The sequence below is a fragment of the Aotus nancymaae genome, unplaced genomic scaffold (genome assembly GCF_030222135.1).
Source record: "Aotus nancymaae isolate 86718 unplaced genomic scaffold, 86718_ANA_hifiasm-v0.15.2.pri h1tg000079l, whole genome shotgun sequence".
In the NCBI taxonomy this organism is placed as follows: Eukaryota; Metazoa; Chordata; class Mammalia; order Primates; family Aotidae; genus Aotus; species Aotus nancymaae.
Window position 1 is genome coordinate 24827579 of NW_026988494.1, and position 24155 is coordinate 24851733.

The 24155-nt window shown below is 44.8% G+C and overlaps 2 protein-coding genes across 2 annotated transcripts in view; one reads left to right on the forward strand and one right to left on the reverse strand.

Moving 5' to 3' along the window:
* Window positions 1-349: 349 nt before the first annotated feature.
* PNMA2 (PNMA family member 2) lies at window positions 350-8941 on the reverse strand. The gene is made up of 3 exons (XM_012435161.2): window positions 8808-8941; window positions 4586-4715; window positions 350-4281 (listed from the first exon to the last, which is right to left on the reverse strand). Exon 3 carries the CDS (start codon window positions 3803-3805, stop codon window positions 2711-2713), a length of 1095 nt encoding a protein of 364 aa, XP_012290584.2. The 5' UTR covers window positions 3806-4281; window positions 4586-4715; window positions 8808-8941; the 3' UTR covers window positions 350-2710.
* Window positions 8942-9033: 92 nt separating this feature from the next.
* Window positions 9034-24155, forward strand: part of DPYSL2 (dihydropyrimidinase like 2) — a 139687-nt gene continuing 124565 nt past the window's right edge. The window contains exon 1 of the mRNA XM_012435149.3: window positions 9034-9682. Coding sequence (XP_012290572.2) covers window positions 9329-9682 — 354 coding nt within the window. The 5' untranslated portion in view covers window positions 9034-9328. The remainder of the gene's footprint in view (window positions 9683-24155) is intronic.

Sequence of the window (24155 nt, forward strand, 5' to 3'; positions counted from 1 at the left end):
TCATTCACCCTAAGCGGAATAGAGCCTGGGAATTTATCTGTACAGTTATTTTCCTAAGCAAATGAGTTGGTGGTCTCTGAGAGAACTGCCCTCCATCTGTTGTTTCTGTATATTTTCAAAGAGAAATCGATGCTGGGGGACAGAGCTCTCTCTTGTCTCCGGAGACATAGTTCAAGTATTCTTATTCAATCATTTTTTTGCTTTCAAGTTTTCTTGCCTAGGGGAGTTCAAGACCTTTTGGCTTTAGCTTGATTTTTCAACTTATCTCTCAAAAATTTTCAGTGATGGAGCTCCTTCTTCAAGCAATAGTTTATACAGGCCACGACTCACGAATCAGAAAAACTCAGGATTCTATTAGCATATATTTATTTTATAACTTCACATTTATAACATTTTACTTCGTATACTGTCAAGAAATGACAATGAGACCACTTTCATAAATACAAAAACACGTGAAATTAGAGTGTCATGGTAACAATTGTATCACTTTGGTCAAACAGTATTAAAACTACAATTTAGAAAGATAATTGATCACAAATGATACCTTTTAAAAAATGCTTTTCTTACAATCTCAGGATATTCTTTAGTTAAACCAAACCACAGTCAGAAAATATAAGTGACTATTTAAAAGTCAAACCTCTAACAATTGTCAACAGCTGCTGGAAGAGTCATCACAAATATAAAAAACAACAAGCACTCAAATTTACAATAAGAGCGGAAATGCTTTCTAACACCAAGGTAGCCCGGGAGTCAACTGGAAGCATATTAACTTGTTATCACACAACTGTCAGAACAATAAAGAAGGCATGCATTGAGCAGACAGGAACATCACGAAAATCTTAATAGTCTCAATGTATTGAGGGCTTTCTGTGTTCCAGATGTCATGCAAAGTGCTTAAAAAGCATTAAGTCATTTGATCCTCGTAACGATTGTGTACTCTCATCTTATTTTTCAGAGGTGGAAACTGATGTCTAGATGAGCTAAGCAATTTACTTAGAGTATGCGCAAATCTACCATGAGACTATACATCAATTGTGTTGGAGCTTTGCCTAGCATGTATAACTAAATGGTGCTCCTCTGCACTGCACTCACACACTTACGTGATACATGACATACACAGGTCTGATCTAAACACCCACGTGGTGCTACTACTTTTAAATCTATGAACAGTTAAAAGAAGTTTGGATAAGTACACAGATACCATAAAGGAAGTTTTGCTCCAAGGTCTACACAAAATGAGCCAATATGGAAAGAAAAGCAAAACTGGTGGTGAATGCTAATGGGCTAAAATTTGGTTATCAGCCCATTTTAATCTAGCTGTTATTTACTAGAGAGTCAAGGAGTTTAGGCTGGGTGCGGTGGCTCATGCTTGTAATCCCAGTACTTTGGGAAGCTGAGGTGAGCGGATCACTTGAGGTCAGGAGTTCAAGACCAGCCTGGCCAACATGGTGAAACCCCGTTTCTACTAAAAATACAAAAATTATTTTGTATTTTTCCAAGGTTGGGGACTTCTTGAAAGCAGAGCTTAGGTTGAGTCATCTGTGTCTTCAGGGCTTGACACAGCATCTAGTTCTGGGACCATCTATCTGACATCTGGCAGAAAGGCAGGAATGCTTCCCAGGTTAAAACAACAACAACCACAACAACAAAAATCTGCAGGTGGAGATGATCCTATTCATTGAGTAATGACACTTTTACTGGGGTTATTTACACAAAGGGTTAGTTAGCCTTTACCTGTGTAGACCATCTCCTCATGTAGACTGGAACCTCTCTGAGGGCAGGGCCCATTTTGTAGATTTATAACTGCTCAACTGCAGGTTAGAGCTGTAGTCTTGTAACTCCTTGTACAGAGAGAGAATTTCTGTACTCAGAGAGAATTTGCTGATTTGAGAAAGGAAAACAGCTGACGAGTCAAATAGCTTTATTTTTCAAACATAATTACAAAAGGTTTTTTTTGACTGCCAATTCTTTCTTCTATGGTATGGGCCAACTCTAGTCTACTTGGGATTACTTAAAGAAAATTGGAAGTACAAGTGTTTCAGATTCCTTCCGGTTTACTATCTAATATTTGGAGTCTAATCTCTTGTTCATTAATAATCTACATAGAGTCTAAGAAACTCCTAGATACATTTTTTTAAAAAAGAAAAATCAAGGGCTGGGCATGGTGGCTCATGCCTGTAATCCTAGCACTTTGGGAGGCTGAGTTGGGCATATCGCTTGAGCCTAGGTGTTCCAGACCAGCCTGAGCAACATAGTAAAACCCTGTCTCTACTAAAAATACAGGAAAAAAAAAAAAAAAGAAAGAAAAAAGCTTGGCGTGGTGGTGCATGCCTGTAGTCCCAGGTACTTGGGAGGCTAGGGTGTGAGGAACACCTGAGCCTGAGCCTGGGAAGTCAAGGCTGCAGGGAGCTGAGATTGTTGTGCGTCTGCACTCCAGCCTGGGTGATGAGAGTGAGACCCAAGAAAGAAAGAAGAAAGGAAAAAGAAAAATATGAAGGAAGGAAGGAGGGAGGAAGGGAAGAAAGAAAAAAAGGAAGGAAAGAAAGAAGGAAGGAAGGAAAAATGGAAGGAAGGAAGGAAGGTCAATAACTGGGTTTCATGCCTTGATTTCAGTCCCATACATTAAAGAAAAAAATTCTTTAAAGGTCTTAGCCTAGTAAGGCGCATGTCCCTAGGCCCACTGGCTGTGGGTCCTGCACTCAGGTGGTTTTCAGTCCTCCCCGTCATGATCCCAGCGGCCATAGCCATCTCCTACCTCTGGCTCTTCGATATTCTCATTCTGAAAGGAGGCCTCTTCCTCCTCCTCTTCCCGTATTACCTTCATTAGCTCAAGGAAGCTGGGGGGCGGGCCCTGATCCTTCATCTCCCTGAGCCGGCACCACAGCGTCTGGTTAAGAGTGGCCCCAGCCAGGACCTGCTCCAGGCGGACCTGGTCCGCGATGCGCCGCGGGATGGCGCGTTTCTCCACCGCTTTCCGGAGCAGGGTTTCTAACCGTAACACATAGGCAGACACCTTCTCTCCTTCCTCCTGATAGGTCTTCAGGTACCTCACCTGGGAGGTCCTGCGGCTCTCCAGGCTCCCAAACACCTGCTTAAAGGCCTCCAAACACTCTTCCACACTGATGGACGGATTGTCTGCCTGAACTATGTGCATGAGGTCCAGGGCAGGGCCCCGCAGGCTCTCCGCCAGCCACCTCTTCTTTTCCGCCTCTGTTACCGGCCACTCTTTGACTATCTCCATGGCCTGTTCCAGCCAGACCTCAAAAGGCTCTTCCTCCGGGGCTGGCTCGGCACTTCCCGAGAACACTCGCAGTTTCCGGTATCTCATGGGTAGCAGGGGCTGAGGCGCGTGTGCCATTGCCTGTCCCAACAGATGGGCCAGTAATTCTGGTGAGATGCAGGGCACGGTGGCTGGAGACACGCCCTCATGTCCCAGGGCTCGAAACATACCCGAGATGGTCTGCCCCTCTTTTTCTAGAAAGAGGTTCAGCCTTTCCAGAAACTCAGTGTCCTGATTGGGGGTCTTAAAGATCACCTTCCAGACACCCCCCTTTCCCTGGACCTCGCTGGGGATGGCTGAGACATCAGTATCTTCCAGAAGCTCTAGTAAGACAGCATTGGTATTCTCCTGCTTCCGGAATATCTTGCCAAGCAATCTATACCTGCCCAGAGACTTTAAAGTCTCCTGAAGGACCTCCTGAATCTCAGCCTCCTCATACTCCACCGGTATCCCCGTAACCATTAGTGACTTCTGCTCATCCACGCTCATTATCCTACACCAGTCCTCTAAGAGTGCCAGTGCCATCGTCCCAGGAACTGACCCACTCCGACTCTACGGGTACCAATTTGTTAGTGGTGGCTATGCACTGACTTAGTATTGAAAATATCCTGGATGAGCTTCTAACCTTAGAACCCACCAGTGAATGGGTCCCAGGCTAGGTCACTCCAAGATAGTCACAAAGTTTTCTGGACAAATAACCCTGCCCTACCCAGTGGCAAGAACTCAGGACTTCTTGTGGTCTTTAGACCTGAGTTCTAAGTCAGTTCTAACCACACCTCTGCCTGCAGCTCTGAAGTCTGGTTGCAGATGATCTTCTCAAAGATGCTGGCAGCCACGTGGCACCGACCCTTCTCTGATAGTTGAGGCACCTGGGACAGCTGCTTTCTCCACAGCCTCCTGGTCTCTGATGTTTCGCCTCTCTCCAGTTGGTGGGAAAATGTCTTTCACTATGGCACCCAGAACTCTTGGAGAGAAGTCTCCCAGCAGGGCGCCTTGGACCCCTAGTGAAACAAGGTTCAGTTTTACCACACAGCACTCTCTTTCCCAGGAAGCATCCGTGCTCTAGTTTGGAATGGAACTGGGGGAAGATGAGGGTTCCGTTTCACAGTGTGCTTACATCTGCCCCACTCTGTCAGACCTCTTCTTTGCTTACTGTGACTCTTTTCCTCTCGAGGACTCCAATGAAATTTGGCGTCCCCACTATAACCTTATCAGACCTGTTGATTAATGTCTGAGCCCTAGTTAAGGACAGGATTCAAGGTCTTTGCCATGTGCAAGATGAAATCAGGAGATGTGGCTAAATACCTGTTTATGCGTTCCCGAGTGTTCTGCAAGAGTTGAGGAGCTTATTTATTCACCTTCTAGCACAGGAAGACGTCACCCACCTCCACACAATGATGTGTCTGAGTCTCAGCTTCAGCCAAGCCAAGCTGCCCTGTTATAGATAAATAATAAGAATAGGTGTTTATGCTTCATTAATATTCAGTAGGAAGACCATTAATGCACTTATTCAAAAATATGACAATCCTTCACGATGCTACTCAATATTAAGTTGCTTTACTTCTTTGTTTAACAAAACTAATTAGGAATCACTCAAACATTTAAAAATAGTTTAATCTAGGTATAACAATTCAGGAAAAAAAATCTCAGGTCAGACTAAGTTAAATTTCGAATTATGAATTAATTCTCTTTTGTTGTGTCTGGAAGGCTTTGCAAACACACATTTGGGTTTTGCTTTTGCTATGAATGGTAAGTAAAATAGTTTGAATGTTTGTCCCCTCCAAATCTCATGCTGAAATGTGATCCCCAGTGTTGGAGGTGGGGCCTGGTGGGATGTGTTTGGGTCATGGGAGTGGACCCCTTATGAATGGCTTGGTGCCATCCTTGGGGTAATGAGTGGGTTCTTGCTATATTAGTTTCCTCCAGATCTGATTGTTAAAAAGAGACTGGCACCTCCTTCCCTTCACTCTTGCTCCCTCTCTTGCCACGTCTGCTCCACTTTTGCTTTCTGCTATGATTGGAAGCTTCCTGAGGGGTCACCAGATGCAGATGCCAGCACCATACTTCTTGTACAGCCTGCAGAACTGTGAGCCGAATAAACCTCTTTTCTTTATAAATTACCCAGCCTCAGGTATTCCTTTACAGTAACACAAAATAGACAGACAGTAAGTTACTAGCACAATACTTTCTCCTAGCATTTGTTTCTGTTTTTGTTTTCTGAGATAGGGTCTCACTCTGCTGCCTAGGCTGGAATGCAGTGGTGTAAACATGGCTCCCTGTAGCCTTGACCTCTCCTGGGCTCAAGCAATCCTCTAACTTCAACCTCCTAAGTACCTGGGACCAAAGGCACGTGCCACCATTCTTGGCTAGTATTTTAATTTTTTGTGGAGACAGAGTCTCCCTATATTGTTCAGCCTGGTCTCGAACTCCTGGGCTCAAGCGATCCTCCTGCTACAGCCACTCACGGTACTGAACTACACTCATGGAACACAATGCCCAGCCTCTCCTAGCATTTGAACTTTAACCCATCATTTGAAAAAAGAAAAAAGGAGGAAGCTCATGTATCAAGGAGTTTGTTCTGGATAGCCTGTGGAGATTAGAGAATGTAAAAAAGTTAGAGTTGGCTGGGCATGGGGACTCACGCCTGTAATCCCAGCACTTTGGGAGGCCAAGGGGGGTGGATCACCTGAGGTCAGGAATTCAAGACCAGCCTGGCCAACATGGCAAACCCCATCCCTACTAAAAATACGAAAATTAGCCCGGTGTGGTGGTGCATGCCTGTAATCCCAGCTACTTGGGAGGCAGGAGAATTGCTTGAACCTGGAAGGTAGAAGTTGCAATGAGCTGAGATTGCACCATGGCACTCTAACCTGAGTGACAGAGTGAGATTCTGTCTCAAAAAAGAAAAAAAAAAGTTAGAGTTCCTAATACTTCCCAGTTACCACTGCATAGTATGTGTTAGGGGGCTGCAGCCATTTCCCTCTTTGCCTAAACATCTTCATCAATTTGAATGGGGGCCATATGCCACAATGCTGTCCTGTACCTCTATCAGCAGCTGCTCCTGCTGTGTGCACATCTCTAGGGTCTTTAGGGAGGTGCTGATGACACTAGGGGTGCCAGAGAGCCAGGAGGGCAAAATACTACTTCACCCCTGTGCCCAGGAGCCCCAGGGACCTGAGACTTCTGACTTCTCTATGCCTGACTTTTCCTTTCTAAAATATGGGGGCTGGCTGGGGGAGGGCCAGGTGCAGTGGCTCACTTCTGTGAACACAGCACTTTGGGAGACAAAGGTGGGAGGATCACTTGAGCCCAGGAGTTTGAGATCAGCCTGGACAACATAGTAGTACCCTGTCTCTACAAAAAGTAAAAAAACAAATTAGCTGGGCATGTGGCACTCGTGTGTAATCCCAAGTACTTGGGAGGCTGAGGAGGGATGATTGCTTGAGCCCAGCAGGTCAAGGTTACAGTAAGCTGCATTTGCACCACTGCATTCCATCCTGGGTCACAGTGTGAGACTCTGTCTGAAAACAAAAACAAAAACACAACTGGGGGCAAACTTCCTCCCCACTGGGATATTTAGAGGAAACACAGAATGTAAAAAGACACTGCCCAGAAAGAAGCATCTCTATGCTCTACAGAATGACCGCCATGCTGAAGTTAGGCTACCTTCCGATGCCTCTTCCTCCTAATGTGACCTGTAGTGTGACTTTCTAATAAAAACCTGGCAAGAAATACCCTTGATATACAATAGGGCCACAGATAGAAATACCTGGATATGGTAGAAATAGAAGAACCTTGTATTTTCTCACATAAAGGGGGTCACAGGACAAGCTGGAAAAGAAGCCAGACTTTGAAGTGGAAGACCCCCACTGGAACTGTTGAATCATTTAAGTAAATACCCAACCTTGGACCAAGCTCTCTAAATCTGTTTCCCAACCTGGAAAGCAGTGCTGATAAGCTTGAATCTTACAGGGGGCTGTGAGTGGGAAATGATGTAATTCAGTTGGAATCGCTTTTTTTTCAAATGCTTTATTCAAATGCAAAGCACATTTGGCCTCTTGGGTTCTCTCAGCCCCTCCACTCCTATATTCTTCTTCCTCGGTCTCCCTTTCTCATCCGGAGACGGCTTTCTACCATCATGGTGGGCTGATCTTCAAACTGCAACTGGTGGTCCACTAGATGTAACTCTATTCACCAAACTATCCCTCACAATTGGACGGTGGGGGTGGTTGGTAGCCGCATTTATTCCTGGGGTGACAATGGGACAGGATTCCTGGTCACAAGGCCCTGCGCGGTGCCCTTGCGGGAAACGGCCTCTCAGCCCAAACCCACCCTGGTTACTGAGCATGCCCAGACCTCCCTCCCGGGCCGCCAAAGGAGGGGCACCATTTCCGCAGGATCTTGCCACTGTGGAAAGAGAGGAGGGGCTGTCATCCGGCAGAGGCAAGGACTGATACGCAGAAAGGACGTGGAGATGGCAATAAGCAATGAAGGACCCGCACTGACCGTGTTACGCAGCAAATCCAATTGCTCCCCTCCTCCCGGTTACTTACCACCCCTGTGGCAATAGCTCCACTACCTGCACACGCACACCAAGTTCCTGCGTACCTTTCCTCCGCTTGGCCCCACACCATTCACGGTACTTACAACCTACCTTCTACTCCACACCAGATGCGCACCCGCGCTCACTCCCAAACACGTGGCATCTGGTAACCTGGGAAACGCCGCGGCTGTGGCGCAGTGCGCAACAGGGGCGGGGGAACCAGGCGGGGCACTGGGGCGCCGGGAACAGCTGGAGATTTGGGGAGGGGGTTTCAATTTGTTTCTCCCCCCCATTTATTGTTATTATTATTTTTTGGTGGGGGAAGCAGAAGAAACCAAATCGCGACACGTTCCTGCGTCGTTTTTGGCGCAGTGGTGCAGAAACGGTCCATGGCGCCCTTGGGCAATAGAGCGGGTCTGCGCCCCCTCTCTAAGACATGGCACTGGGCTGGAATTCCGCACCGCACTCTTTACTACACCCTTATAGACCGCAGACCTGCGTCTCTCTCTATACTCGTCTCCCATCTGCTACGCCACTCTGCATTTCTTCCCGCCATATTGTGTCCCCCAACCGGCCACCTCAACCACACCAAAGTGGATGCACGAAACGAGAACCTTATGGTTTTAGTCTCTTTGCTCCCTGCAGCCTGCCAAGGCGAGTGGGCAAACTGAAGCTTGGGTGTCCAGCGTCTCGGCTGCCCCCGTCCTGTGCCACCCCTGTTCATCTTCAGGGCCACCCCCCTTCCCACACCTGGAGTAGCCTGGAGCCCTGCTGGTCCCTTTTCCCATCCACACCCAGGGTAACGGGGTGGGAGCCCTAGCCACAGTGCGCCCTCGACCCCGGCCGACCTCAGCCTCGCTACAGGTAGAGGTGCCTGGGCCGGGCAGGTGAGGGATTGGGCCGGGCAGGTGGGGGAGAGGGGCACAGGGGCCGGGGGTCCTGTGCCCTCGGATCCTCACCCCGCGTGCCCTGCCCGATACTTACCCAGGCGCGGAGAGCGGTCAGCGAGCCCTCCGCTCCGCATCCATTAGCCGGTGGTCTGGCCGCTTCACTTCCGGAGCTCTGGGCTAGGGGCGGTGCCGCCCTCCCCTCTCTCTCTCCTTCCCTCCCCTCCTGCCCTCCCCTGCGCGCCGCTCCCCTCCCCGGCGCCGCGCCCCGCCCGCGCCCAGCCCGCGCCTCCCTCCTCCCCGCGCTGCCGGGAACTGGCAGCCTCTCCGCTCCCGCAGCCGCAGCGGCCGCCCTCCCAGATCCAACTTTGCCGCTCGTCCGAGCTCGCGCGGTGGCCGCGGGGGGCGTGGGCAGGGAGGGGAGAAGCGGGGTCAGGGGGAGGGACCGGGAGGGTGGGTCGCCGGCTCGCCAGCCCTCCTTCCTTTCTGTGCACCTTGCGGTGGGCGGCGAGCGGCAGCCGCGGCAGCAGCTAGGGGGCTTGTGCACACCGCAAGGGAGACTTAGGGACTGGCAGACGGACGGACGGACGGCGAGGACCCTCTCCGAGCCCCCGAGCCATGGCCGAGAGAAAGCAATCCGGAAAGGCGGCAGAGGACGAAGAGGTCCCTGCCTTTTTTAAAAACCTGGGCTCCGGCAGCCCCAAGCCCCGGCAGAAATTCTGTGGCATGTTCTGCCCGGTGGAAGGGTCCTCGGAGAACAAGACCATCGACTTCGACTCGCTGTCGGTGGGCCGGGGCTCGGGGCAGGTGGTGGCTCAGCAGCGGGACGTCGCCCACTTGGGCCCGGACCCGCAGCCGCCGTACTCGCGGCAGGGCCGGCGCGCCGGCGGGGAGCCATCTGTTGAATCGGGCCGGAAGGTGGAGATCCGGAGGGCCTCGGGCAAGGAAGCCCTGCAGAACATCTACGACCAGGTCGGTGTGGGGGTGGGGGGTGGAGACGGAGGACGGGGCGCGGGATCGCCCCTCCCTCGCCCCTGAGCCCGGCGCTCCCGCCTTCATGCCCCGCCCTGGACCTCGCCTCCCGCATCTGCACGCGCACCCCCCGCCCCTTCTCCGCGCAGGGTGCGGCGAGGCTCGGGCTGGGCGGTGGGCGGCCGTGCGCCCACAAAGGCTGCCCGCGTCTCCTTGAGCTTGGAGGGTGGGGGGTGGGCAGAGGGGATGGGCTGATCCCGGGCTGGGGCGGGCGGTGGTCGCCTGGGAAGGGTTGGCCGCGGTTCCATTCTTCTGAAACCCTCCCCGGCGGCTTCCGATTGCAGCTGCGGCTCGGTGCCCCACCCTTTTTTGAGGCGGCTCGGAGCGTGGGGTGGAGGCTTTGCGTGAAGGCCCTCGGCTCCCGGGTGGTCGGGAGGGGCGAAGGTTCCGACGGCGGCTCCCTGCAGCCTCAGCCGGCACCTCCTGCGCTCACATCCCGAGCTCCGAGGCCAGGACCATGGTCAGCGCCCCCCTGACCGCCTCGGAGCACCTCACCGCCCTTGACTCCTGCTGGCAGCCTGAGAAGAGCCAGGGAGGCCCTGGAGTCGCCCGAGGAAACCGAGACGCTCCTAAATAGCCTATATGGGGAACAAAGTTCCAATAAGTGTCTCAGCCAGGGCTTCCCAGAGCGCTCCCCAAGCCGCTATGTGGGAGGCGCTTTAGGAACCAGGGAACTGAGTGGGTTATGTTCAAAGGGTCAAAAAGACAAGGAAAGGGGGAAAAACCCTCGCATTCGAAATAGACTATCGAAGAAGACTAGACCCCTCTTCTTGTGTTAATGAGGAAAACAAAGGCCAATTTGGTCAACCTTGATTTTAGAAAGTGTTTGTCACCCTCTGACAAATATGAACAGTGAGCATTTTTAGCGCAGTAATCCTCTCACACCAATAGTCTCACACCACATTTCTTTCTTTATCTGAGTGATCCTTACACTAGTGTAATCCTTTTCCACAGCCTTAGTTTCTTAACTGATAATTTACAGTGCAAAATGTTTTAACACCTTTTCTGTTTCCCTCCCATGCTCACTGGTGAAGATGAGAAGTCAATGAATGAATGATTATTTATTGAATACCTATTGTGTGCCTTGCCTTGTAGGGCAGGGGGAAGGTTAGTTATACAAAGTGCAGGAGATTTCTTCTTCTCAGAGGGCTTCCAGAGTAGTTGGGAGTGGTCTACACATATTCACCAAGGGATTCCATGAGCATTTACATTTGTGCACTCGGTGACAGAATTTGAGAACAATTCAGAGTCGGTGATGATGCTTGGGGCATGATGTGACTGTCTGCTGATGTGACACAGAATTTTGCAGCTTTTGACGTTTGTAGGATCAAGTCTAGGAAAAATAAGTCATCTGTAAAAGGTGACACAACTAATAATTTACATCCACCCCCAGCCCTACCCTCTAATATATTCATATAAGGGAGTGTCTCAAATCCAAAAAACCTGCTTTGTTCCAAGTGATGAGACAATTGAAGTAAAAGTTTCTAATAATGTAACTTGTACTGAAAGCTGAGTGAGTGTGTGTGAAACACTTCCCTATGTAAATACATTGGATGAGGGCCAAAATCATATAGCATCATGGTTCAGTGAGTAGCCTCATGCATAGCAAGTTATGCTGGTGATTCTGATCTCCTAGAGGAAGCAGAAAAACAATTGGAGAATAAAGAAGAGATCATGTAAAAAATGGCAGATTGGCCGGGTGAGGTGGCTGACGCCTGTAATCCCTGCACTTTAGGAGGCTGAGGTGGATGGATCACCTGAGGTCCAGAGTTCAAGACCAGCCTGACCAACATGGAGAAACCCCATTTCTACTAAAAATACAAAGTTAACCGGGCATGGTGGTGCATGCCTGTAATCCCAGCTATTCGGGAGGCTGAGGTAGGAGAATCACTTGAACCTGGGAGACAGGTTGCAGTGAACCGAGATTGCACCATTGCACTTCAGCCTGGGCAACAAGAACAAAACTCCATCTAAAAAAAAAAAAAAAAAACAAAACGCAGATCAGGGGATAGGGTTTGAAAGTGGCCACTCCATCATGATAGAAGTGAATTAAAACTCAAGTTTGAAAGCCATAGTTCCACTGTGTTGAATAACACTTCTTTTTTCTTGGCCATTTGGAAGCTTAGATGTTTGAAATTCTAAATTGTAAATCTAAGGCACAGAGAGGGGGAGATTTGAAGAGAAAAATACTCAAACAAACTTCAAGGCAGTTTTAGACTGCAATCCACATTGACTTCAGTTCTCAGTTATTTGTAATAGAGGGCGATTCTAGCTTGGCCTTTCTGCAGCCCCTTCCCCTGAATTTTCATGTTTAATCTTGCCTTATCATATAAGGCCTATTCAATGAGATGTTGTCATTCATGACTGAGATAATTTACCTGGATCAGTACTTGCAATGTTTCAATATTTCATGTCTATACAAAAGGGCAAAGACTGTGGGTGTACATGTGTTTCTATCATATAACAATAATGCTTTCCAAAAAGCACAATTGGCCCACCAATTTGAGTGAGTTGATTCGTTATTACTTAGTTTTCACTGAATGAGCCAGGTGAGTGCTAGCATCTCTGTGTATTCTAATTGGAAGCCCTGGCACAAAGAGAGGTGGGGGAGATGGAGAGTGGGTGGATCCTGGGATCCTGACTCATGCCATCCCTCCTCTCTTGCAGCTGTATTTACGTGTTGTTAATGTATAGTCAGACCTGACTTTGCTCATCTGTTGCACTAAGAGGCCTGCTGTTCCCCTACAAGGCTTCGGGAAGGGAGAGAATAGGCTTCCTTAACCCACCTGCCACATGAGTCGTGGAAGATGAGAGATGTTGGACATGAGGATTTGCAGGAACTAAATGAAATTATGTTTAGAGCATGAGCCAGACAGCACCAGAAAGCAATGGGTGTGGCTTGACTTGGCATGTCAGATTTTGGCGGAGTAAAAGAGCTGGTACAGTGACTGTGAATGAGGAAAGCGTCTATCTTGTTACACTCTTTTCCCTATAAATCCACTTTGGGCTGCAGTGAGGTTACATTGATTACCACTGTGAAAGACTCTGAGCCGCTTGGAAGAGAGAGAAGAAAAGCATCTCTCTTGGCCCAATCCTCCCTTGTCAGTGCCCAGGGGTTCCTCAGCCTCTTCCCTTCCTCCTAGGAACTTCCTCTATTCTACCCCAGACACAGTGTAGCCAGAACCAGTGGCTTCACCAGGGATGCTGGACCATAAGGATACTTTCCAAAGGGGCCTCTAGGCCCTTCTCCCAGCAGCAAACAACCTATGCAGGCTGGAGTGACAGGGAGTGATTTTCCTCTTCTCCAGGGCAGGTGCCACTGAGTGAACTGCAGAGTGCTGCTGAGTTTGGCAACATCACTGAGTCTGTGAAGTGCTTTCTGGGGCTCCCTTCCATCTGGGTCCCTGTGTTGAGTCTCTCTGGCCCTGGGAGCCCCCCTCTAACTGTTCAACATCATTCCCACTCCATCCCCATAGGATGCTCCTTTTAGATCTTTTTTCTTCCAAAGGACAACAGGTTCTAAAATCACTCTTTGCCCTTCCTTCTCCCATTCAGAATTCTTAACTTGCATTTATCTAAGTTAAAGAGAAATTCCAAGGATTAAAGCCATCTGCTTCTTAGGCAAATGACTGATGCCTGAGTTGTCCCCAGAGATATGTGTTTGATAATAGACTGGTCTGTTAAAGAAAATGAATGTGTAGTTAATGGGGTGTGTGGTGGAGGTTTGGCTGGAAGCCTGGAATAAAGGCAAAACCTTGACACTTTACAGGTCATATTGATTCAAAACAGGAGATACGAGCATTTGTGTGTTCAGGATTCAAAAAACCCTAAGACCCACCTGGGATTAAAGGGAGGAAAGTGGGGTGAGGGGGACTTGGAGAGGGGAAGGAAATGATGAAAATCCATAATTTATTGTTTGCTCTTGATTTCCCAACTGGTTATTGAACTAATCATGTAATTAATTGTTAAAAAATAATTTTTACATAACATAAAATTTGCCACCTTAACCATTTTTAAGTGTACAGTTCAGTGGTGTTAAGTATATTCACATTGTTGTGCAACTGATCTCCAGAATGTTTTCATTCCCCTAAGCTGAAGCTGTGTACCCATTAAACACCAACTACCCATTCCACCTCTTCCCAGCCCCTGGCAACCACCATTCTCTTTCCTGTCTCTGCCAGCTTGACTACTCTAGATTCCTCACATAAGTGGAATGACACCGTGTATGTTCTTTGTGACTGGCTTATTTCACTTAGCCTAATGCCCTTAAGGTTAATCTATGTTATAACATGTGACAAAATTCCTTCTTTTTTTATGGCTGAATTATATTTCTTTCTTTTCTTTTCTTTCTTTCTTTTTTCTGTTTTTTTTTCTGAGACAGTCTGCTCTGTCATCAGGTTGGAGTGCAGTGGCTCGATCTAGGCTCACTGCAGCCTTCACCTCCTGAGTTCAAATGATTCCCCTGCCTTAGCACCCCAAGTAGCTGGGACTCAGGTGCATGCCACCATGCCTGGCAATTTTTTTTTTTTTTTTTTTTTTAGTAGAGACGGGGTTTCACCATGTTGGCTAGGATGGTCTCGATCTCCTGACCTCGTGATCCGCCCGCCTCGGCCTCCCAAAATGCTGGGATCACAGGCGTGAGCCACCGTGCCCAGCCTGTATTTCTATAATTAGTTAAATTATAACAAGTCTTTAATGATTTAAAAAGTTGCTGTTCATTAATTGGCCTGCAATAATTAATTGTGAGAGGAAGTAAGAAGGATTAGACTTGGGATGAAATAGCCTTCTGCAGGTCTGGGGCCTACAACCTAACTGGAAGAAAACTCCTACCAGCTAACCAGCATCTACCATCTTTCCCCTTGGAGCTCAAGGATGGAGAAGAGAATTGCTGTCATTGAACAGCCAGTGACAACTTCTGGCCATGACCGTTGCATAGTTGCATATGCAGCATTGCGTGGTTCACAAACTCATGGTTCTGTACCATGGAAATCAGGGCAGAGCTGAGGAGTTTTTACAGCCTAGTAAAGACAGGCCACATATTCTAGGGTTCTTTGGTGCATGCATCCCTCTCTACTTTCTTGAGCAAGAAAGGGAAGTCAGAATTGATTGTGGATTCAAACGGATACCATCATTCAGTGTCAGAGCTTGCAAGAGACCTAATGATTGTTTAATTACCTCATTCTAGAAATGAAGAAAGTGATGTTCTGAAAACTACTTCATTACTTGGAGCCTAGGTGATAATCCTAAGACTGGAATAGAGGTCTCTTGTTTTCAGTCCCACTGCAGTCCTCTACCAGTAAAGCCGTGTTATTTATGTAGCATTATATAACTCTAAAATGTGCCTTTAAATTCTAGATTCTACATTTTAGAATGTTGAGAGTATATTATTATATTAATAAAAGCTTACCCCAACACTGGCTGATACAGGCATGATTTGCTTTCTGTAAATAAGGAAACTGAGATTTAATGATATTTACTTACCTAATTCCTAAGGTCTTGATATTTAGTAAGTGTGTAAACTAGGATTTGAACTAAGATTTCCTAATCTCGTACCATATTTCTTCCGATAGTCAATTTTGTGGCTCACTAGCTCAGTTACACTGCCAGAGATATCTAGTAACCATAAAGGTACAATTTAATTTTGCAGGTAAAATATTTTACATCCCATTAAACTCTGTATTTTCTTTCTTTTTTTCTTTTTTTTTTTTTTAGTTGGAGTCTTGCTCTGTTGCCCAGACTGGAGTGCAGTGGCATGATCTTGGTTCACTGCAACCTCTGCCTCCCGAGTTTAAGCAATTCTCCTGCCTCAGCCTCTCGAGTAACTGGGATTACAGGTGCCCACCACCATACCCAGATAATTTTTGTGTTTTTAGTAGAGACAGGGTTTTACCATCTTGGCCAGGGTGATCTTGAACTCCTGACCTCGTGACCCACCTGCCTCGTCCTCCCAAAGTGCTGGGATTACAGGCATGAGCCACAATGCCTGGCATAAACTTCTTATTTTCTCTGGGCTGAGTCCTGTGCTAAATGCTTTGTATGCATTATTTTATTAATTCTGAGATGACTCTATTAAGTAGTTGTTATTCTTATTTTGTGAATGAAATATATAAAGGTAAAAGTTATTTGTACAGTGATATGGTTTGGCTGTGTCTCCGTCCAAATCTCGTCGTGACTTGTATTCCCATAATTCCCACATATTGTGGGAGGCACTCAGTGAGAGATAATTGAATCACAGGTGCAGTTTCCCCCAGACTGTTCTCATTGTAGTGAATACGACTCACAAGATCTGTGGTTTTTTAAGGGGTTTCTCCTTTTGCTTCGTTCTCATTCTCTCTCTTGCCTGCTGCCGTCTAAGATGAGCCTTTCACCGTCTGCCATGACTGTGAGGCCTCCCCAGCCATGTGGAACTGTGAGTCCATTAAACCTCTTTTTCTTAAATTATTACCCAGTCGCAGGTATGTCTTTATTAGCAGGGTGAGAACAGACTAATACATAAAGCAACTTACTAATGAAAAGCCAGAGGCAGGGTTGGAACCCAGGGATATGTGACTAGAGAGCTTTTTAATCACTCTGATAATATACTGATTTGCTTTTGATATTATTTTTTTCTCATTTTATCTTCAAAGAATGTATTGTTGCAAAAAACTTCTGAGTGCTTGGGTTTGTTTTTTTTTCAGTGTACTCTTTGGAGCCATTTATAAAATGGACTGTAGATTTGTCTTTATGAATGTGCCCTAAACTGCTGACATTCTGTCCATCATTTTTTAAAACACAAGAAATGTCTTCAAATATCCCTGGGACACAAGCCAACTGCGACAGTATGAATGACATGCTTTTCTAACATTAGAAATTAGAGAAATGTGATGACAGTGTAATTTTTATACTTGATGTAAATTATTGTCTTAGTCAGCTGTGATAACAAATTACCATGACCAGGTGGCTTAAACAAGAAACATTTATTTCTCATGGTTCTGAAGGTTGAGAAGTCCAAGATCAATATGCTGACAGATTTGGTGTCTGATGAGGACCCATTTTCTGGTTTCCAGATTGCCATCTTCTCCTTGTGTTCTTACATGGTGGAAGGGGCCAAGGGAGCTTTCTGGGGTCTCTTTCATAAGGTCACTAGTCCTGTTTATGAGGGCTCCACCCTCACAGGCTATGCACCTCTCAAAGGCCCTATCTGCTAATACTATTCCATTAGGGGTTAGGATTTCAACACAGGAATTTTGGAGAGGGGAACACAAACACAAAGTCCGTAACAATCACGAACTACAAGCAAATGAAACTGAGAGTCGCAATGAAAGCATCAGCAGGTGGGGCTGATGGACACTTGATTTAGTTGGTTGCAGCTGGTGGTAACCTAGGGGAATACAAGTCACAAGATTTGGATGGAGACGCAGCCAAACCATATCACTGTACAAATTACTTTTACCTTTATATATTTCATTCACAAAATAAGAATAACAACTACTTAATAGGTACTGCACACAAATACTGTCTTGTGGCTTGTGTTTGTTTTTGAGCATAGACAGATAATGTGCATGGGCTCTGATTCTGAGGCTCTGCATTCATGGGCTGTGCAGAAAGCAGTGAGTGAAGCCAGCTGGTGGTCCTGCCTCTGCCATCGACTAGCCATGTGACCTGCCCAGTCATCTGACCTCGGTGGTCATTAGGCTGTGCTGGGAATCTCTAACGCTCCTTCTATCCATTTCCACTAAAGGCTCTGAAAGAAAACTATGCTGCCCATGGCTGTTCTTTTTTTTTTTTTTTTTTAATAATCAAGGCAAAATTCACATAACATAAAATTCTCATTTTGGCTTTTTTGACGTGCACAATTTAATGGCTTTTACTACATTCACAATGTTGTGTAGCCATTGCCAATGTTTAATTCCAGAACATTTTCATCACCCCTCCAAAAGAAATCTTGAACCATTAAGCAGTCACTTTCATTTTCCCACTCCCTGCAGACCCTAGCAATCACTAATCTGCTTTCTGCTTTTTGTTCTCAGTGGATTTGCCTCTTCTGGACATTTCACAGACACGGAACCATACAATATGTAGCCTTTTGTGTCTGGCTTTTTTCACTTAGTACAATGTTTTCAAGGTTCATCTTAAACATGTGTTTTCAAGGCTAGGCACGGTGGCTCATGCCTTTAATCCCAGCACTTTGGGAAGCCAAAGTGGGTAGATCGCTTGAGGTCAGGGGTTCAAGATCAGCCTGGCCAACATGGTGAAACCCCATCTCTACCAAAAATATAAAAATTAGCCAGGCACAGTGGCACAAGCATGTAATCCCAGCTATTCAGAAGACTGAGGCATGAGAATCACTTGAACCTGGGAGGCAGAGGTTGCAGTGAGCTGAGATCATGCCACTGCACTCCAGCCTGGGTGACAGAGTGAGACTATCCGTCTCAAAACAAACAAATAAACCCATGTTTTCAGTTTTCTTGCGTTCTGCCTAGGAGTAGAATTGCTGGTCATATAATAACTTTGTGTCTAGCTCTGAGGAACTTCCACACTCTTTTCTACAGCAGCTGCACCATTTTACATTCACACCAGCAACAGTCGAAGGTTCCAACCTCTGCACATCCTCGCCAATACTTGCTATTTTCCTTATTTTGTTTATAACCATCAAATGGGTGGGAGTTGGTATCTCATTGTGGCTTTAATTTGAATTCCCTAATAACGAATAATGTTGAGCATCTTTTCTTGTTCTTTATTGGCCATTTATGTGTCTTCTTTGGAGAAATGTCTATTCAAATCTTTGTCCATTTTTTAGCTGGGTTGTCATATTGTTAAACTGTGTGAATTCTTTATGTATTCTGATACTAGGCCCTTATGAGATATATGGTTTGCAGATATTTTCTCCCATTCTGTGGATTGTCCTTTTAGTTGTTTGATGGTATACAAATGTTTTAAATTTTGATGAAATTCAATTTATCTGTTTTTTTTCTTTTGTTGCTTCTGCTTTTGGTGTTATATTATCCCTGGCTGTTCTTAAAACTACTGAATCATCTGAAATCTAGCAAAGGAGTTCCAGTACCTGATTTCCTAGAATCATGTTCATGTCACTAAATCCTTGGGGAGCTTTAAAATTCGTTTAGAATAGCATTTGCAGTAACTCAGTATTATTGAGTGTTTGTACATTGAATAAGCCTGATTCTTCTATCTGAAGATCTTGTTCATATGTAAAAAACTCCTTTGTGTGTGCATATATAGTATGTATACAGACATATGGGTATATATATTTTTTTTAATAAAATTTAAAATTTGCTTTCTAATCGAATGATTTGGGAGTGGCAGGGATGGTGTTAAGGAAGGCAGCAACCAACAAGCTGAATTTTAAACTAATAAATTTGGGAAAATAAATGAGTTCAATTTAAAAAATTATATTGCAATAACATACACATAACAAAATTTACAATTTTAAATGTACAGTTCAGTAATGTTAAGTATATTCACATTGTTGTGCAACCGATCATCAGACTTATTTTCATTTCACAAAACTGAAACTTTGTACCCATGAAACAGCAACTCTTCGTTTCCCTCTCCTCCCAGCCCCCGGCAATCACCTTTCCACTTTCTGTCTCTGTGAATTTGACTTACTTTAGGAGCCTCATGTAATGGAATCAAAGAGTGTGTGTCCTTTTTTGACTAGTTTATTTCACTTAGCATAATGTCCTCAAAGTTTGTTCATGCTGTAGTATGTGTTAGAATTTCCCTACTTTTTTTTTCTTTTTTTCCTTAAGAGACAGTGTTTTGCTCTGTCACCCAGGCTGGAGTACAGTGGAGCCATCTGAGCTCACTGTAACCATGAACTCCTGGGCTTAAGTGATCCTCCTATCTCAGCCTCCCAAAGCACTGGGATTACAGGCATAAGACATTGTCCCTGACACAGAATTTCCTTCCTTTTTAAGGCTGAATTTAAAAAAAAAAAAAAAGGAAGGCTGAAGATATTCCATTGCATGTATAGACCACATTTTGTTTATCCGTTCATTCATTCATCAGTGGACAGTTGGGTGTCCATCTTTTGGCTATGGTGACTAATGTTGCTATGAACATGGCTATGCAAATATCTATATGAGACCTTGCTTTCAGTTCTTTTGAGTGTGTACTCAGAGGTAGAGTTGCCAGATAATCTGATAACTCTTAATTTTTAAAGGAAACTGCTACACAGCTTTCCACAGTGGTTACACTATTTTACATTCCCAACAGTTCTCAGGGTTTCCAGTGTCTCCACATCCTTGTCTACACTTGCTACTTTTTGGTAGGTTTCTTGTTTGTTTGTTTTGATAGGCATCATCCTACTGGATGTGAGGTGGTGTCTCATTGTGGTTTTGTTGAGCACCTTTTCACAAAGGATTATGTTCTTTACTGAACAAACATTCTGATTTCAATTTTTATTTTGTTCTTCTTTAAAAAAATAATAACAAAGTACCAAGTACCATGTTTATTGTAGATGACATTGATAAACAAATTTTTAAAAAGAAAGAAATCATCCGTAATCTTACTATGTAAAAATAACCATGGATAATATTTTGTTGCATTATATTTTCTAGTCTTTAAACTTCCATTAAAAATGAATGAGGGTCTGGCACGGTGGCTCATGCCTGTAATCCCAGCGCTTTGGGAGGCTGAGGTGGGCAAATAACCTGAGGTCAAGAGTTTGAGACCAGCCTGGCCAACATGGCAAAACCCAGTCTCTACTAAACATATAAAAATTAGCTGGGTGTATGTGGTGGCATGCAACTGTAATCCCAGTTACTCGGGAGGCTGAGGCAGGAGAATCACTTGAACCTGGGAGACAGAGATTGCAGTGAGCTGAGATCACACTGCACTCCAGTGTGGGGAACAGAGTGAGACTCTGTCTCAAAAAAAAAAAAAGAATGACTGTTTTTCAACATTCCTGACATCACTGGATATTATAGTTCTTGGAGCTATTTCCCAAGTTTATAGGTGGCAAATAGTATCCTGTTGTTTGATGGTTTTCCTATCTATGTTCATATTTCAGACTGATTTGTAAAAATTACAGGTTAAAAATGTATTCATTTTAATGTCATCTGCTACATATTTTTTCTTAGTTTTTCTCTAACTTTTAAATGGCTTTGATCTCTTGACATGCAATTTAAAATTTACAAGTTAAGTTGATCCATTTATTTTGATAGATTTCTTGCCTTTATAGTCATTCTGACTTTAACATTATATAATTATCTAGCTGTGGTTTCTCCTAAAATCTTTTTGATTTTCATGAATTTTTAAAATAGTTTTTTGGTTTTTTTTTAAGATAGGGCTTTACTCCATCACCCAGGCTGGAGTACAGTGGCATCATCATAAGCTCCCTGCAGCCTTGACTTCCTAGGCGCAAGTGATCCTCCCACCTCAGCCTCCTGAGTAGCTGGGACTACTGGTGCATGCCACCATGGCTGGCTAACTTTAATGTTTTTGTAGAGATGGGGTCTCACTATGTTGTCCAGGCTGGTCTTGAACTCAAGAGATCCTTGGGCTCAAGAGATCCTCTTGCCTCGGTCTCCCAAAGTACTGGGATTACAGGCATTCATCACTGTGCTCAGCCTGAATTTCATTTTTATTTACATTTTAATCTGATAATTAAGTTTTGTCTTTAAGTAACATGTAAGTTAATTTTTCAAGTAGATCGTTTTTCCAATGGTATTTATTGAATAATTGTTTTTTTCTACTTTTTTTTTAATATGCTGAACCTCTTACATATACCAGGATCATTTTCTTAGCTCTTTATATAGTTTCATTGATTCAGTTTACTAAATCCATGGTGGTTCAATACTGCTTTAGTTACTGTAGCTCTTTAATATCTTTATTTTTCATTTTCCCATTACTCAAACGTGCTTTCCATTACAGATATTTTTAGTTACAGAAATCTGATATGATTTTTTAACCAGAATTATATTAAATTTATATATTGAGTTATAAGACACATTTATTTTTAAAATAGCAAGTCTTTTATTAAAGTTTATATTATGTCTTACCTCTTATTCAGATATTTTGTTTTATTTCTGTGACATTTCTTGTTATATTTATTTCTAGATGTTTCGTTACTATAGGGAATGGGAAATTTCCCTGTTATGTTTTGTACTTTATGTTCTGGGAGACTCTGGGTTTTATATTAGCAATAATTGGTCATGCAATTGAACTCACTCTTGGTTTTAATAAATCTCCATTGATTCTTTTTGGACAGTTTTATTATCTGTGACTAATAATAGTCTTGTTGGTTTTTTGCCGATGGCTTTATTCATTATTTCTCTTCATTGTCCGAATTCATTGACTGCAACTTCTAGAACCATGGTGGTAATATTAGGGTTCCCTGTTTGATTTCTGACTAATGTAAAGGCCTTGCTTGTCAGTGTTTGAAAGCGATACTCTTTATCATGTTAAAGAATTATCTTTTAATTGCTACTTGAGCATATTATCAGTGTCCTTCAGTGAGTGACCACCAGTGACACGCCTGTGTTTGAACCCGTTGGGTTTATGGCGTGCTGCAGTAGGGAGAGAGAAATCCACGGGGCGCCTCTGTCCGAGGGTGTGAGAGGGGTTTGGGCTTTGGTTGGGTGATTTTGGAGGCCTGAGGTGCCCTCTGGGTTGGGTGATGTCAGAAAGTGGGGACAATCCTATGGCTGGGCATTTCAGTGCATCTTCTGCAGAGCAGGGCAGATGAGACTGAGGCGAATGTTGTAGTTGACAAAGAAGCAGTGATCCCTCCTATTAGTTAGGCTGGGGGAGTTTGGCATTTTGTGGCTTGAACCAATGTTTGTATTGTATTAGATATGACTGGGGGGTGGGCTAGTTTTGCCTTGGTCCATCCTGGACAAGAGTGGCCTGGCTGCTGCTAACAGTCCCCGAAATTGCTTCTGTTCAGCAGGAGAATGCCAAGCCCTTGCTGTGAGTGGCAGATCAGCTCTTGGCAACCTTTTTGTTTGTCAATGTGCTGTTAAAATCAGGGGTTGATGTGTTAATTTATATTCTCTGGTATTTTATTTTTGTTTTAGAGATATCTTCCTACCTCCATTGAAGATGCTCGTTTCCTGAAAGTTTTTTTTTTTTTTTTTTAGGATGATCTTTCCTATCCCTTGTTGCATAGTAATTTTTCTTAAGCTCAATATTTTTTTCCTTTGCATTTATCTTCAATTCAGCTGAAATTCCTTTGGAATCCATGTTTTCAGCAGAAAAGTGTGTCTTTGGCCTTACTCTGATGACATGTATTTTTCATTTCAAGCACCAAGTCCTTGTCCAATTGTTATTTTCTGGTGCAAAGGTTTCAGGTTTGCACTTTTACAGGCACATATCAAAAATAAATTGGGGGGTTGCCAACATTTTATATTGCCAAATAAGGACATTAAAAAATTATCATAATATTATCTCATAAAATGAAGCATATTTTAGCACTGAAATCATAAAGGGAAATTAATCCTAGAATTTAAAAAAATGTATAAATTAGGCTTTATAAAAAATTAAATGTGACTAGGCGTGGTGGCTCACGCCTGTAATCCCAGCACTTTGGAAGGCTGAGGTCAAAGTGACAGAGGTCTTCTGGGTGAAAGAGTGAGACTCTGTCTCAAAAAATAAAAATAAATTTAAAAAAATAAATTCATGGTTCTTGTTTGTCTCTCTCTCTCTCTCTTTTTTGAGACGGAGTCTTGCTCTGTCACCCAGGCTGGAGTGCAGTGGCATGATCTGGGCTCACTGCAACCTCTGCCTCTTGGAGTCAAGTAGTTCTTGTGCCTCAGCCTCCTGAGTTGGAGGTGCACATCACAGGACCCAGCTAATTTTTGTATTTTTAGTAGAGACAAGGTTTCACCATATTGGCCAGGCTTATGCTGAACTCCTGGACTCAGGTGATGCACCTGCCTTGACCTCCCAAAGTGCTGAGATTACAGGCATAAGCCTCCTCTCCAGCTGTCTCATTTTGACCCAGATCGGTGAACACTGCCTCAGGCAACCTGGCATCAGCTGCTAGAGCATCACTGGTGAGGTGGCACCTCTCTCTCCTTGTCTGCCCCTCATCCCCCTTCCTGCACGGTTTCTTTCTTTCCTGGAGTTGTGACTTCTGTTGAATAGAAAGACAGGCCCCCTGGCAGACCTGTATGGGCAATTGTTTCAAAATGCACCTGGGATCAGGTATGGTGAGACATTCAGATATGTAAATGACTGTCATAAAGAAAGAAATGGGGGGACCGGAGTAGTGGCTCACACCTGTAATCTCAGCATTTTGGGAGGCTGAGATGGGCGGATCACAAGGTTAGGAGATCGAGATCATCTGGCTAACACAGTGAAACCCCATCTCTACTAAAAATACAAAAAATTAACTGGGTGTGGTGGTGCATGCCTGTAGTCCCAGCTACTCAGGAGGCTGAGGCAGAAGAATCGCTTGAACCCAGGAGGC

Bases quoted from the DNA above. Each gene is read 5' to 3' on its own strand.
- PNMA2 (XM_012435161.2), bottom strand. From the start codon at position 3,805: ATGGCACTGGCACTCTTAGAGGACTGGTGTAGGATAATGAGCGTGGAT.